The sequence below is a fragment of the Lutjanus erythropterus genome, chromosome 9 (assembly GCF_056507025.1).
Source record: "Lutjanus erythropterus isolate fLutEry1 chromosome 9, fLutEry1.hap2, whole genome shotgun sequence".
Taxonomy (NCBI): Eukaryota; Metazoa; Chordata; class Actinopteri; order Lutjaniformes; family Lutjanidae; genus Lutjanus; species Lutjanus erythropterus.
Window position 1 is genome coordinate 22,093,896 of NC_139325.1, and position 14,988 is coordinate 22,108,883.

The 14,988-nt window shown below is 37.0% G+C and overlaps 2 protein-coding genes across 3 annotated transcripts; both read left to right on the plus strand.

The window, feature by feature from the left end:
- Positions 1–662: 662 nt before the first annotated feature.
- rbm12bb (RNA binding motif protein 12Bb) lies at positions 663–5,721 on the plus strand. Its single transcript, XM_084726590.1, has 2 exons — positions 663–799; positions 3,256–5,721. The coding sequence occupies exon 2, from the start codon at positions 3,278–3,280 to the stop codon at positions 5,159–5,161; it is 1,884 nt and encodes a 627-aa protein (XP_084582716.1). The 5' UTR covers positions 663–799; positions 3,256–3,277; the 3' UTR covers positions 5,162–5,721.
- A 1,681-nt stretch (positions 5,722–7,402) lies between these two features.
- Positions 7,403–12,899, plus strand: gra (granulito). Of its 2 annotated transcripts, none has more exons than XM_084726593.1 (7): positions 7,403–7,520; positions 10,252–10,334; positions 10,453–10,511; positions 11,556–11,613; positions 11,780–11,886; positions 11,992–12,050; positions 12,334–12,899. In XM_084726593.1, the coding sequence occupies exons 2-7, from the start codon at positions 10,253–10,255 to the stop codon at positions 12,359–12,361; spliced, it is 393 nt and encodes a 130-aa protein (XP_084582719.1). In that variant the 5' UTR covers positions 7,403–7,520; position 10,252; the 3' UTR covers positions 12,362–12,899. The 2 variants fall into 2 exon arrangements, with proteins under 2 accessions (XP_084582719.1, XP_084582717.1); XM_084726591.1 differs by lacking the exon at positions 7,403–7,520 and adding an exon at positions 7,535–7,649.
- Positions 12,900–14,988: the final 2,089 nt, after the last annotated feature.

A 14,988-nucleotide genomic window follows, 5' to 3' on the forward strand; every position in this document is an offset into this window, starting at 1 on the left:
ACAAATGATTACAATTATTATTAGCAGCATGGGAAATATGTAATTTCCCCCAGAGATGAATAAAGTATGTCTTCTTCTTCTTCTTCTAGTAGTAGTAATAGTAGTAGTAGTCGTAGTCGTAGAAGAAGAAGAAATGGTAGTGGTAGTGTAGTGAAGTAGAGGTATAAAATAAACCTTGATAAACATCATCGAGAAGAGTGGATATTTCTATATAGTTATTTTTAAGTAGTATTTGAGTAAATATATAGTTGAATTCCACCACTGGATAAAACAACAACAGCTGGGTACTTGCCACCCAGCAAATCGCAAGTGCTGACAACTATATTGTTACACCTAGATAATGACATTAAGTATTAAATTTATGCTCCTCATACAACAAAACATGAGAAATCGTGACTTATAAATTGTAATCGTTGTCTCACATCTCTTCATGAAAAGGTTCCTTCTAGATTTCTACAATACACAGTCTGTATGTGGAAAAAGGCCGATGGTCTTTGAAGATGGGGGCAAATAATTACAATTACAGGTATGAAAGGCCTTATTTAAATCTTTAGAATTTATCTTAAAACTCTTCATTAAGTTATGCTTTACCCACTCCGATGCAGTAGGTGGCGGTGTTTAGCATACACCGGTCACATTGGTTTGCAGCTCTCCGTTAGAGGTGAAGAAGAAGAAGAAGAAGTAAGGCGAAGGATCTCTCTACAAGACAAGACGAGACGAGACGAGACCCGGAGCTGATCTTGATCTGAATCTATTCGCTCTTCTCGATTTTTAACGAGAATCAGTGCTTGTCCACTGTGTAAGTTTTGCTCTGGGTTAGGTAGTTATATTGTGGTGTGATTAATAAAGAATGCTTTGTAATTGGCGCAGTTTACCGTGGGCCGCCCACTGAGCTAACGACAAGGCTAGTGGCCTTGCTAGCTATACAGCTAACGGAAGTTTAGCTTTGACATTTTACTGAACTTTGTTTGGACGCAAAGGGCGTTTGCGAAGTCATAGTTAAGGGACTACGTAAGTTAAATTAAGCACAATGTTACAATAATTAAAGAAGGTGTTTGGTTTGTCACGTAACGCTGCGGTTGCCGATGAAATGTCTGCCCATTAATAGCGAAAGATAGCCGCGTGTTGTCGTGAGCTATGACATGGTGTCACTGTCTGTATATTAAAGCCCTAAGAGTGGATTTAACTACGTGGATGACCATTTGGGTTAGTAACCAACTATTGCCTCCCCTTTTCCCTTACTGACATGTGGTAAATTTATCGTGGGACTGATCGTTATTTGAAGTAAGCTGTCTGTGAAAGCTAACCCAAGCTGCTCAGGGTTTGCTTCTAGAGACAAAGGCGGGGTTAGATAAGGCGGTTTTGTGTTTACCACAGTACGAGGTCGTGTATGAACCAGAATTAGCTGTATTAGTCAAGTATGTGTGCACATACCGGAAATTATACTTGTCTTTTTTGTTGGTTTTGTGTCACTTGCGGTCCAGAGCAACTGGGACTGTCTTTTACCAACTTTCTGGTGCATTACAGTGTAGTATCTGATGGATATGTGTAGCCATTTTATGGACTTATAATGAAGCTGAGTATCTATTTGCTTTCACCCCATGCATGTTTAGTTCAACGGTCTGGAACCAAGCAGCCAATTCACAGTAATGGAGAATCACCTTGCGGTTAATGATGGTTACGAAACTTTGGTACTTTTATGGTATTGATCAGATTGCTTCAATAGCATTGAGTATTGGAAAATGCCTGTTGCTGACTATTATTTATATGTTATATAGTTAAATACTGTTTGTCTGTTTCTTCGTTTTAGTCCAGTTATTCGGGTTGAGTGAAGTGTGTAACTGCAATGATTAATCAATTAGTTGCCAACTATTTTAATAACAGCCATTAACAGAGGGTGTAAGCAGGTAGCTAGTTATTTAGCGTGAACATGCCAAACCACTGGAGTTGTTCTTAACCATGCTGTGATACTTTTGTTTTTGAAAGGCACAGATGGGTGGGCTGTAGCCACACACTGGTTTGACCATCTTGGCTTCTGGTAAGCAAGTATTTTTTGTTCAGAGATCAGTTTTGTTCCTTTTGGTGCTTTTCAGCTTGTGGTTCTGAGTAACAGATATAGAACTGCTTTTGTTGGATTGTAGCTGGTGCTGGTAGACTATATTGAATAGAAATTCTTTGTCGATATGATCCCAGTTGAAGAACTGCCTTTTCTGAGTCTGCATTTTAAATCTGAATTTATGATTGATCAACAAGCCTGTTTGTTTCTGAAGGCCCCCTCAAATGCATCGGAAAAGTACTCGACCCCGGAGTTATTGTCACTGTGTTGCCTGAATAAGCTGATATGCATGGTGGTAAACCTGGAAACATTTTGACCTACCATTTTGAAGCACGACACCTGGATGCAGCATTAATGTTGGGGAAAGGTCATAAATGTGAAATGATGGCTATGGTCAGTCTCCTGCGGACTTCTGGGTGGTGACACATTTTCAGTCTATTAGCCTCCAGCCTTCCGAACTACAACTGTATTAGCTATGTTGGTTTATTATAGAAATGGCCTTTGAAATAACCACCACTAGTAAAATTTACTACATTTATTGAATTACATATGATTTTTAATAGTTAACCAAAGATTTTGTGTGGGGTAAGCGCAACATTTTTAACAAGAATTTAAGATATGTTTTTCCAACAAAGGCATGGTTGATTATACTGGTCTAATAAAATTGATCTAGGGTTAGGGTAAATGATAGATGGTGTTGCCTAGTGTATTTTGAAATGATGTCATATTGTTCTTTTTAAGCCAGCATCTGCTGGTATTTTTTAATGAATGGTGACAGCTGTGCCATTGGTGTTGGTGAGTAATAATGAGGTTGTGTGATGAAGTGTCTTGCGTGGATCTTGATTTAATACAGTGAGCAAGATTTAGGTAGGAATTGTTTGGAAAGTGGTTTGTAGTTAATATTTGGCTTCATTAGTCTAGCTGTCATGTAACAAAAGTCAGATGCTTATATTGATATTATGTGGTGAGATGTTTTACTCCAGATCATGAGCTACAGTATATGTTGAATTGTAAACATCATCTATTGGAACTTGTCTGTTTTGAAAGTGGCTGTTGTGGGCATAGTTGTTCATAATGGTGTCCTTTGTCTTACATTGCTGTTCTAGTTCAGAGGTCCTATATTGGAATGCCAGGAAATTGACGCAGAGCTACAGATGCTCTGTTGGCAATAATGTTGTTCTATACCCTTCTGTCTACAGGTGCTGTTGTTTGTGCTTCAGCATGGCGGTTGTCATCCGCTTACTGGGACTGACGATTACAGCAGGCTCTGAAGATATTCGCAAGTTCTTCTCTGGCCTCAGAATTCCAGATGGAGGGGTGCATATAATTGGTGGGGAGCTAGAGGAAGCTTTCATTATCTTTGCTTCAGATGAAGATGCAAGAAGAGCCATGACACGCTCAGGGGGTTTCATTAAGGGCGCACCTGTTACATTACTACTAAGTAGTAAAACAGAGATGCAGAACATCCTTGAAAGGAGCACAAAAAATGTTGAGCTAGATCAAAAGAGGAGACTTGAAGATAATGCAAGACATGCTAGAAGATCTGTCGAGCATGAGATGGGGAGGAGATCGGGTAGCAGATCGGGTCATAGTCCTCCTCCCCAGCACCAGAGGGCTTCAAACCCAGATGACCTCTTGGTTGTGTTTCTGAAAGGAATGCCTTTCTCTGTGACTGAAGCAGAAGTTCAGGACTTTTTCAGTGGTTTACTTATTGATGAAATGGTCTTGTTGAAAAATGAACGTGGTCAAAAGAATGGGAAAGGTCTGGTCAAATTTGCCACAAGAGAGGATGCATATGAAGGCCTGAAGAGGGATAGGAGATACATTGGGTCAAGGTATGTGGAGGTTTGCACAACAACAGCACAACACTGGCGCCGGGCTACTGGTCAAGTGTCAATGACTGGCAACACAGGCGACAACTTTGAGAGGGACAGATCACCTGTTCGCCATCAAAGGAATCCACAGCATCGTGCCAGATCACCGTCACCTTTTGCTCAGAGGTCCATAGCACCTCCTGATGATGAGTACTGTGTCCTGTTGGAAAATCTGTCCTATGCAGCAGAAAAAGAACACATAAAAAACCTCTTTCGCAACGCAAAGCTCGAGGATGACCAGATTCTGCACTTAATTGGCAGTGATGGGAGAAGAACAAGATCCACATTTGTGCTGTTCAAGAGTCTACGTGACTACTGTGATGCCTTAAGTAATGAAAAGCGGTTGTTTCTCAATCGTTGGGTTACAACACGTCCAATTTCAAGAGAAAAAATGATCACCCTTCTGGAATCTCAGAGCATGGGTAACAGATCTCCTGGAAATTCAGAAAGGTTACAGGAGAGGCCTCCATCTTACCCTAGAGATGCTTATGACTCTGAGAAGACATGTTTGTTTGTGCGGAACCTGCCGTTTGATGTACGCAAAGTTGAGATTATGGACTTTTTCCTTGGGTTTAATATCACGGAGGACAAGGTGTTTGTGCTGCGTGACCATAAAGGTGCTGGGGTTGGGGAGGCTTTGGTTCTCTTCCAGTCTGAGTCAGAGGCTACGAGTGCACTCTCTCTGAATGGACAAAGGTTTCTTGGGTCGGAAGTCATACTGAAATGCATTTCACGTGCTCAGATGCGGCAGTTGGGTGTTGATCTACCATTGGTGCAAGAGCCACTGCCAAGAGAGGAGCAGTACTCAGGCAGAAGCAGTGAGGCATCTTATCGCCCTGGTGATGCTGAGTACCCTGACTTAAGGATGCCCCGTGATGGTAATATGCAAATGACTAATGTACATGAGCCCTATGCAGTAGACCAATATGCTCCACAAGACAGAGGTAATGGCGTTCGTGGTGGCTTTGCTCCCTCAGCGCAGCACTTTGATGGTCCCACCTGTGTACAGCTTGTTAACTTGCCATTCCAAATCAGAAGTGAAGAAATCTATGACTTTTGCTATGGGTATCGCATTATCCCTGGATCCATCTCCCTGCAGTATGATCAGAGTGGAAAACCTAAAGGCTCTGCAACAGCAGTGTTTGAGTCCCGTCAGGAGGCGTTAACAGCAATCGAGGAATTGAGTGGAAGACCAATAGGTCCAAGAAAAATTCAGCTACTACTTGTGTAAAAGTGCTCTTGCAGTATTGTTTGGACATAATACATGTTGATTGAAGCAAAGTTGATTTAAAGGGACAGTTCAGCCCAACATCAAAAATATACATTTTTCCTTTTATCTGTAGTGCTGTTTATTCATCTAAATTGTTCTTGTATGAGTTGCTGAGTTTTTGAGATATTGGCTGCACACGATGGCATTCAGCTTGTGGTGCTCAAAATGCTAAAAAAAATGCATTTGACAAACTCAGCAGCAATGTCTCTTTCCAGAAATCATTATGTGAGTACTCAAGATAGTCCACAACCCTTGTTGTGAGCAGTTTCATGTACGAATAGCTTTCTGTCTAGCAAAGAAGAAAGTACTTCCAGTTGATTCTACTGCAGAAAGTAAGTAGTTCTGGTGGATTCTACTTTAGAAAGAAAATGGTTCCATTGTGTAACTGCTCACAACAATGGTTGTGGTTGTGTATCTTGAGAAAGTGGGTCATGATTTCTGGAAAGAGACCTTGCTATTGGAGTTTACAACCCTTCAGTCCAATTCAGTTTGAGAAAAGTCAGACATCCCTACTGCCGATATCTCCAAAACTCAGCAACTAACACCAAAACTATTTAGACTGATGAATAGCACCACAGTTAGGAGGACGATATGTGTTTGATATTGGTGAACTGTCGCTTTTAAGGGAAGCAATTGCCTTTTCTTTTGATTTTTGATTAATGTGGCATGGCTTTATATGATTGTGAATTTAGCTATATAGTTTTTTTTTTTTTTTTTTTCAGAACTGCATTGAGAAATACATTTTGTGATTAGGCAGTGTTATCTGTTGACTAAACAGGTTTTGTATGCAACGCTCATCTTAAAGTGAAATGGTAAGATTTTGGTTTTCTGATTGAATATTTTTGTTTAATTCACCTTGTGACACTGTGGAAAGATATATGTACATTTCATTTTGCTGTCTGTGTATATTGTGAAGTGTTTTTTATTATAAAAACACATACCTTTGAATTGTCTGTTTTCTTCACATATCTGTCACTTAAAGTACAAACAAATTTTACTTAATGACATCAGCCTTATGTGTATAAAGTGCCCATTAATCACCAATTAAAATTCTTCTATCATAACTTTTAAGATGTATTCCTGGGATACCCTAGAGGTTTTCTGTATTCAGGATTGAATAGTAAGCCATGGTGTGTAGTATTATCCTTTTTAGAAAATCCAGCAGTTCAAAAGGAAGAAGAGTCAGACTGACTACTATGAGAAACTGTGTTTGAAGTGCCAAGCTTGCCTCTAGCCTCTAACACTAACGACAGGTGTTTTACCTTTTGGGCTACCAGTGAGATAGAGTTTGAAGGTGAAAATACAGTGATATGAATGTAACACTAGTGGGAATGATCATTTTTATTATTGTTATTTTCAGTGAAAAACGTTTTGCAGGAAGCTGTACCAAATGGATGTTTTGTTAAGTCTGTAGAATGATGTGTAGGCCAGGGCATCTCTGCAGCATGACAATATTTAATCTAAAATGGTGTTCATCTTTTAACAAATATTGCATCTCCTGTGATTTGAGTATTGCAGTAGGCCATATAACAATTTTGATAAATGATTGAATATACATGATTATTATTTGGGGTGATAAAAAAAACAAAACTAAACCAAATTTAACTCTTACTGACACTTGAGACTATAGTAGATTTAGGTGCTTTAATTTATCTGGTGTATAAGCACTGCTGGGAGTTACAGTTTTATTTTACATCTTCCTATTGCAGTTTCTGAAAGCCCTTAAGAGCTTGGACTCAGATAGGTCCAAAAATTACCTCACAGCAGGAGTCTGTCATTCAAGTATACTTTTTAATGAGTTTTATATATGTTGTATATAAAGATTAGGCATCACTTCTGGCCACACCTTCACAATGACATATGTTCATACATTCACAGAGATATCAAAGACAGCCACATTGCAATTTGCAATTTACAGTATAAAATACAAGCGCTATCTGTTCACTTGGGCAAAATTCATCAGCCATTTCCTGAACAGTCAGCTGTTAGTCACATTAACCTTATATATTAATAAATATTTTATTTTGAAAGTTTGACTTTACAAAAACAAAATAAGTAACAACACATTAAAATTGAATGAACAGAGTAAAACTTAACTATTAAAAAAAGTAAAAAAAAAAAAAAAAAAAAAATGTAGGCATTTCATTTGTGAGGTAATAAATCAAAAAATTAGAATTTCTGTCCTAATAGTACTCACGCAAAAAAACTTACTTTGAAAGTTGTTCACCGGAAGTTATGGTTTTGCTGTGACTAGCATGTCACCGGTGAAGTGAGCAGGCAGAAAACCACGCTGACTGGGGGCATTTTGTTGGAAGTACAGGTGAATAATTAAACCCAATGTCTCCTTTGTACAGTAACACGACTAGGCTGAGGACTCCTATGCAGCTTGAGTTACTGGGCAAAATGTTAATAACGCTAGCTAGAATTATGGTAATATCCAGATGGAAGGGTGCGTATAACTTCAAACTTCGGCATCATTGTGAAGTCGCTTTTGCCTCCACTTGATGTAAACTATTTTACTGTTACAATCATATTTTGTTAATGTCAGCTAATGTTAAATTGTACTAGCTACGTATGACAACTAGACACGGTCACGACCGTGAAAAGGCAGTGGTTCGCAAACGTTAATCAGAACCGCTAACGGTAGCCGCTAGCCGTTATGTCATGCAGTCCGTGATTCACACAGATGTCTGCCATTAAACACTTTGTAATGGGCAAGAATAAATTTCCACCTATTTTCGATACAGGCTTTTAAAATGCTCAGTCAAAGCAGAGAGTGGGTTGCAAACTGTTTTCTGCAACAAGTGTTAAGTTATTAATTTACGTCAAGTTAGTTTACAGTTAGTCTAATCTACTTAAGCTAATAGGGTATTGAATTGATCACGTTAGCTGTTATGCTACTGTCAACCTGGGCATTCCTGGTTAGTAACTGCCAGAGCTGCAATGAGTAATCCATTTGTTGTCAGCTGTTAAATTAATCGGCATCGATTTTGATAATCGATTTTGAGTAATTTTTCCAGAAAAAGGATCAATATTTTTAATTCGTTTGAAATGTGAATATTTTCTGCTTTCTTATAATAATTAACTGAGCATTTTTAGGTTGTGGATAAAAGAAGATATTTGAGAACGTCATATTTGGCTTTAAAGGGACAGTTCACCCAAAAATGAAAATTTAGTCATTATCTAATCACTCCCATGCCAATTGAGGATCAGGTTTATTTTATTTGTTCACAAAACACTGCTGTACGTGCACAGAAAAACAGCACTGCAGAATTTTCTAAACAGTGTAAGTGAATGGTGATCAGTTTTCACACATCACAACAACTGGAAAGAAATGATAAAATGCCTATATACTGCTCATCTGACATAATCCAAGTTTGCTTAAGTCTCGACATGCCATTTACACATGAACGTGGCTCCAAGCTAAGGATCTATAGTCAAGATTCAGGCTAAAAACATGCTGTAAATGAATATAACATAAATAAATAATATTTATAGTCAACTTGGCATGTCGGGGCTTTAGGAGACTTGGATTGCAGTAGATTAATAATATGGAGGCATTTTATGTTTTCATTCTGTTTTTGTTTTTTTGTTTTTTTAACATTTGAAAACTGGTCACCATTCATTTCAATTGTTAGGGAGATTCTGCAGCGCTGTTTTCCTGTGAAACCCCAGCAGTGCTTTGTGGACTACTAAACAAAAACTGACCCTCAGTCACCATGAGGGTGAGTAGATAATGAACAAATTTTCAGTTTTGGGTGAACTATCCTTTAAAACTTGGAATTTATTGAAGGATAGCCCCTTGTGATGTAGCATCTCATTTCTGAAACACTGAGTGACATTTTTCACCATTTTCAGACATTTTATAGACAAACAACTTGAGGTGCAACATTTAATCAATGATTAAATTAATGGCAACTATTTTGATAATCAGTTTGAGTGATATATTAGAAAAATGTAAGAATTCTTTTGTTCTAGCAATTTAAATGTGAATATTTTCTGGTTTCTTTACTCCATTATAACATTTTTATTAACATTTTTCAGTATTTTCTGACATTCTATAGACCAAACAAACAATCAATCAATAAAAATAATCTAAAGAGTAATGAACAGTGAAAATAACCATTAGTTGCAGCCCTAGTGACTGTTAAATGTCTTTCCACTAAAGAAACTTAACATTGCTGTCCGTTAAATTATGTAAGATACTTATGATCTAACTAATTAGCTAATACTTTTTTCTATCTTACCTGTCTGCTATGATTTGGCAAAGATTAGCTGAAGACTGGTTTTTAACTATATAGAAACCCCTGCCTTTAAAAACAAATTAAAAATGTATTATTTTCATTATTGATCAATCAATAAGCTTTTTTATCCATAAAATGCCAAGAAATGGTGATCACTGTTTCTCAAAGATGATGATGACGATGATGTCCTCAAATGTCTTATTTTATCTAAACCCAAAAGATCTTTAGATTGCTGTCATAGAGGAGTAAAGAAACCAGAAAATATTCACATTGGGATTCAAATTAAGACTAAAAAGTCACTCTAGTCATCATCAAAACAGTTGGCAATTAAGTTCATCATTCACTGGGCTACTAGAAGACTACTACTGAGAGGTTTTTTAGCTGATGCCTGTTTCTCTTTGCTCTTCACAAATCAAATTACTGGGATGAAGGCTCTTAAGATTTGCAATTAAATGTGTAGTGTTGAAGGTATGTAATTTGGCTCCTCCTTGCATGACCACATTGGGAAACTTTCCTATCTGCTTTGGACACTTAGAAAGGCTCCTCAACCATAGATATACTTGCATTTTGTATGATACTTAAACCGTCATCTTATCAGCAGGAATATTCGTTTTGGGTCAATACCAGTTTTTCAATTTAAGGACTTTATTGTCCAATGCTGATGATGTGGCAATATTATTGTGCATCCCTAATCAAAATATTAGCTATGTCTGCCTGTGTAATACGGCACCACTCAGTATAAACATGATTATCAAGGCTTGTATAGTGTAGTAGGTTTAAAACATGTTTGAACCTTACTGAAACCAGAATGGAGGTATCAAGAAGAAGAGTCCTCCAAAAACATCTGGAGCCTGCAAGACCCCTGCGCCGCTGCCTCCATGTTGACATGGGTAAGCAGTCTGCACCAGCTGATCTAACTTAAAGGAATAGATTAAATGTGTTGGTTTGAAAGTTATTGTGTTCAAACATATCAACTTGCTCACATCAGAATTCTGTCACTTCATTTAGGGCCCAATATAAATGCTGCTACATGTGTACAGGCACTGATAGAGGAAGTGGATCAAGAGGTAAGAAATCCCAAAGAAGATAATATTTTTGGGTAGTGCCAGTGACAAAATGTAACTAAATGAGTTTGCTTAAGTACATATTTCAGGTACTTGTACTTAACTTGAGTTTGTTTTTATCTCATCCCTCTCCCTACTTCTACTCCACTTCATTTTAGAAGAAAATACTGTACTTCTACCTTTTATACTATTATGTGACAGATGTAGTACCTAGTTACTTTACAAGTTAAGATTTTTGCATATACAATGTGCTAAATGTACAAATGCAGCTGAAACAAGTAGACTGAAAATTAATTGGCAACTATGATGTAAAACATTTCATGGTACCAGCTTCAAAAATACGAAGGTTTGCTGCCTTTTCTTCAAACTATTTTAATAATTTTATTTTAGATTATTTATAATAATTTTGATATTTAACTTTGGGCTCTGGGGAATTGTGATGGCATTTCTCACTATTTTCAGGACTTTTACAAACTATGCATGGGTAATAATAATTTAATGATATTATATATAATATTTTAACAATAACGGGACATTTTCCTGCATTGCCTACTTTAACTCTTAATACTGTACTAAGTACATTTTCCTGATTATACTTACTTTTAATTAACTTACTTTCTTTACTTATACGTATGTGGCATTAATACCTCAGTAATCTGTATACTTCCTCCACCACTGACGACTGCAACTCACAGTTAGTGGCTTTATAGATTAACCATTTAATAAATGTCAGAAAATTGTGAATTATACCTGTCATAATTTCCCTTTAAAGTTCTAAAACCCAAATACATTCAATTTGCAATGATTTGAAACAGAAAAGCAGCAAATTATAACATTTCAAAACTTGAAATAGTGTTTGGCAGTTTTGGCTGATAAATGACTATCAAAATGGTTTCTGATTAATTTTCTTTGCAACGACGAATCATTCATTTCAGCTATTCTCTCGTTTAGTCTTAGCATTATTTTTGCATGAATAGACTTTAAATAAACCATTTTCCTGTTAAGCAGTTGATTTAGAGAAGAATTTTCTAATTTTGCACTTGATAGACAAATGTTGGCATAGAGCAGTTCTTCAAGATTGTCAACCTGCACAAACAGAAAGAAGGTAAGACATGAAGTGTACTTTAATGACTATTGAAATTTACACATTTCTCCTCACCTGAAAACTGGACATTTTTTAAAGTAATGCTTATGTGTTTACTTTAAGCATGGTGGTTATTTTTCCCGAATTGTGATTTACTCTAGTGTTTTTTAATGTATGTCTTTTGTAGGCAGAATATCTTACACAAGAGATTTTTTAATCGCTCTGGCAAATTGTCCAGAGGCCAGGAAGAGGCCGGAATTCTTGCCAGAGCACCCTATAGTCTTAACTGAGGCAGTAAGTTGGATGTTGGCATTCAAGTTTATTGTGGTCAAAATAAATGGGCAAAATAATGATGAGTGCTGTTTTGAACTGAATGAAGTTTTTGTACTATCTTAACAGAGAGATCTCGGGCACCTAAAGCTTCACGAAACGAGGAGCAATGATGGAAAAGAGGAAATGTAAGTTTATTTTTATGAATTGAACTCAGTATGTCTTTATCAAACATTTTTGATATTCTAACAAATGAGAAAATCTAGATTATGATTTGAATGGAATGCAGATTTAAATTTGAGCACTAATTAGTATTTCACATTGGTATAAAACTACAGTTTTCATTGTCTTACTGTATGCTTTACTATGGGTGGTTTTACATCTTTGAATTCAGTGTGGTATTTTAGGAAAATGAAGTCACAAACATTACTTGTATGAAAAATAATGTCTTTTTTTTCCTCCTGTTTTTAGGATGGCAGAAAAGCTTCACTCATCTTAAGAAATTTGCACAGGTGGTCGCCATCGCAACAAGTGTTTGTTTTGCTTTTTCTTACTGCTTTTCTTGGTGAATTTAATTTAACTTATGATATTTTGACTTGCATGTTTTAAGTTGCATGTTTATTATTTTGATAACTGGTTGACTTGAAGTTGCACGGAGTCATAATACTAAACACTACTTTGTTTGCTGAAGAATTGCATTTTTTGCTTACATTTTCTGCTGTGTACAATTTTGGCTATAGTGAAGTATTTATATTTTGTAAAAAATGTTCTAAACATAAAATATTAATAGCTACCTTTCAGCTGTGGTGGTAATGTTTCATTTAAAGAAACTGATGGGGGAAAAAAAAGACATTTAATGCAGACTCATCATCAAACATTAAGTGAGAGTCATAAAAGAAGCCCTACTTGAGGTGACAGTGATGGTTGTTATAAGCTGTATTAGCAGGGTTATAAAGGACAGCTTGGCTCAAAAGTTTGATGTGTTGACATTTTCTCTCTGGTATGTCATTAAAGCATGAAGCTGCAAAAATTGATATTTTTTATATTGGTCATGTATCAAATGACTGTGAGTAATGTTTTGTTCATTGTGACAAACATCCAGAAAAACCTCACCCAACTCTGCAGTACCAGCGTCAAACTTTGCATTCTACTGTCTATATGCAACAGTATGGCCTCTCTCAACAGGTATAAACATTTTCTAGATTTATCACATCATATTCATCATCATCAGTACAAATGTGTTTCTTCATATTCAAGCTTTTCCTTTCATTCACCTTTTTATTGTGATGCAAATACCAGGCAGCGAAATATTCCAAGTGAGTTCCCTACAGATCTGATTTATGGCCATATTGATATGAAATAATTGGGTAAATGCAGGTGTTACTCACCAATGATACTAATTAAGAGCCTGTTCCATTTAGTATAACAGCTTTTCCAGTAAGTCAACATGTCCAATAGCAGCACCCTGACGCTGTTTCACCTGAATGGAGCAAAGCCTTAATTAGTATCATTGGTAACACCTGTGTTTACTATTGTGTTTCTTCTTTACTTTATTTTGTTACTGTGTTTACTACTATTTCATAAAATAACTGCTGTGAGAAAGGTCTTCTGTGGATAAGTGTCCACTATATTGCTGTTTCTTAAACTAAATTGAATATGGTACAGTGAATGAATGCTGGGATCCTTCCTGAATACATTCTGACTGATGCACTGGGGGAATGTCCATACAAAGACCAGCAACTACAGTTCAGCAACCTTCATTTCACTGCAGGTATTTCAAAGGTACTCAGCATCAAACAAACAGAATAGTAACAATATTTTCAGTCATTAAAGTTACTACAAGGAGCATTTCACTGGTTATGAAACAGTGTCAATTTAATACTGATGCTTCTATATGACTACATAAGCAAACAAGACCATCAGTGAGATACTTGGCTATTTCTGTATAGTTATTGTTAATGCCTATCATTCATTGTCTGGGACCGCTTATCCTTTAACGGTTGCAGATGCTGAAGCTGATCGCAGCTGAACGAGAGGTGGGGTACAACCTCGACAAGTCGCCAGTTCATCACAGGTCTGACACATAGAGACAGACAACCATTCACAGTCATGGACAATTTAGAGTCACCAAATAACCTAATTAATGGACGGTGGGAGGAAGCCAGAGTACCCAGAGAGAACTCCACACAGAAAGGCCCTGCCCCAGCCGCAAACCCCCCAGCCCCCCAGTTGGCTGGGGGGTTTAAACTCAGGACCTTCTTGCTGCGAGGCAACAGTGCTAACTGCTGCACCACTGTGCTATTAATGTAATGCTTAACAACAGTCATTGTTTCATCTGAAATCAGATGAAATGAGCCTATTAATACATTTACATTACATGACATGATTACATTGCATTTTGAAAGTTACAGAGAGTCGTACCTTAGCCACTTAAAAGGAAGCAGGAGTAGATTTCTCTTTAGATTATTTTATTTTTGATGTTATATTTTGTTGGGAGTGGAAACACTACTGCTTCTGTCCACATGGGCCTCCAAATTTCTTACAGTAGCTTTAAAAACCAGTCAGTATAAGCACAGTTGTATGTTTTTATTGGGGATGTGCAATGCCACAAAATTTGGTTTTGATCTGATAACAAGTAATACAAGGGCCAGGATCACCAATATCAATACTAATATGGATATTTTATTGTTAAAACAGGTAATGCACTGTCATGTAAGGTAGCAAAATATGTCATAATATACCACCATTCTACCTCTCACTATACTAGCACCAAATGATTTGGTACATGAAGTGATATTTTTTACCATTAGCCAGTCTGTTAATTACTTAATTTCATGCACATTTAAAGGGACAGTCCACCCCGAAATCAAAAATATATATATTTCCCCTGGCCTGTGCTTTTTATCCATCCAGATTGTTTTGGTGTGAGTTGCAGAGTTTTGGAGATGTCAGCCATAGAGATGTCTGCCTTCTCTCCAATATAATAGGATTGAATAATCCTCTTCTTGTGGTCCTTGAAGCACCAAATAAATACATTTGAAAAAATTCCAAACCGGTGTCTTTTTCCAAAAATCATGACCCAGTTGTTGAGAGCAGTTTCATGTAGGAACAATTTTCTTTCTGGTA

Bases quoted from the DNA above. Each gene is read 5' to 3' on its own strand.
- rbm12bb (XM_084726590.1), top strand. From the start codon at position 3,278: ATGGCGGTTGTCATCCGCTTACTGGGACTGACGATTACAGCAGGCTCT.
- gra (XM_084726591.1), top strand. The intron at 10,335-10,452 runs GTAAGCAGTCTG...CACTTCATTTAG, and splicing joins CTGCCTCCATGTTGACATGG to GGCCCAATATAAATGCTGCT. The intron at 11,887-11,991 runs GTAAGTTGGATG...CTATCTTAACAG, and splicing joins CTATAGTCTTAACTGAGGCA to AGAGATCTCGGGCACCTAAA.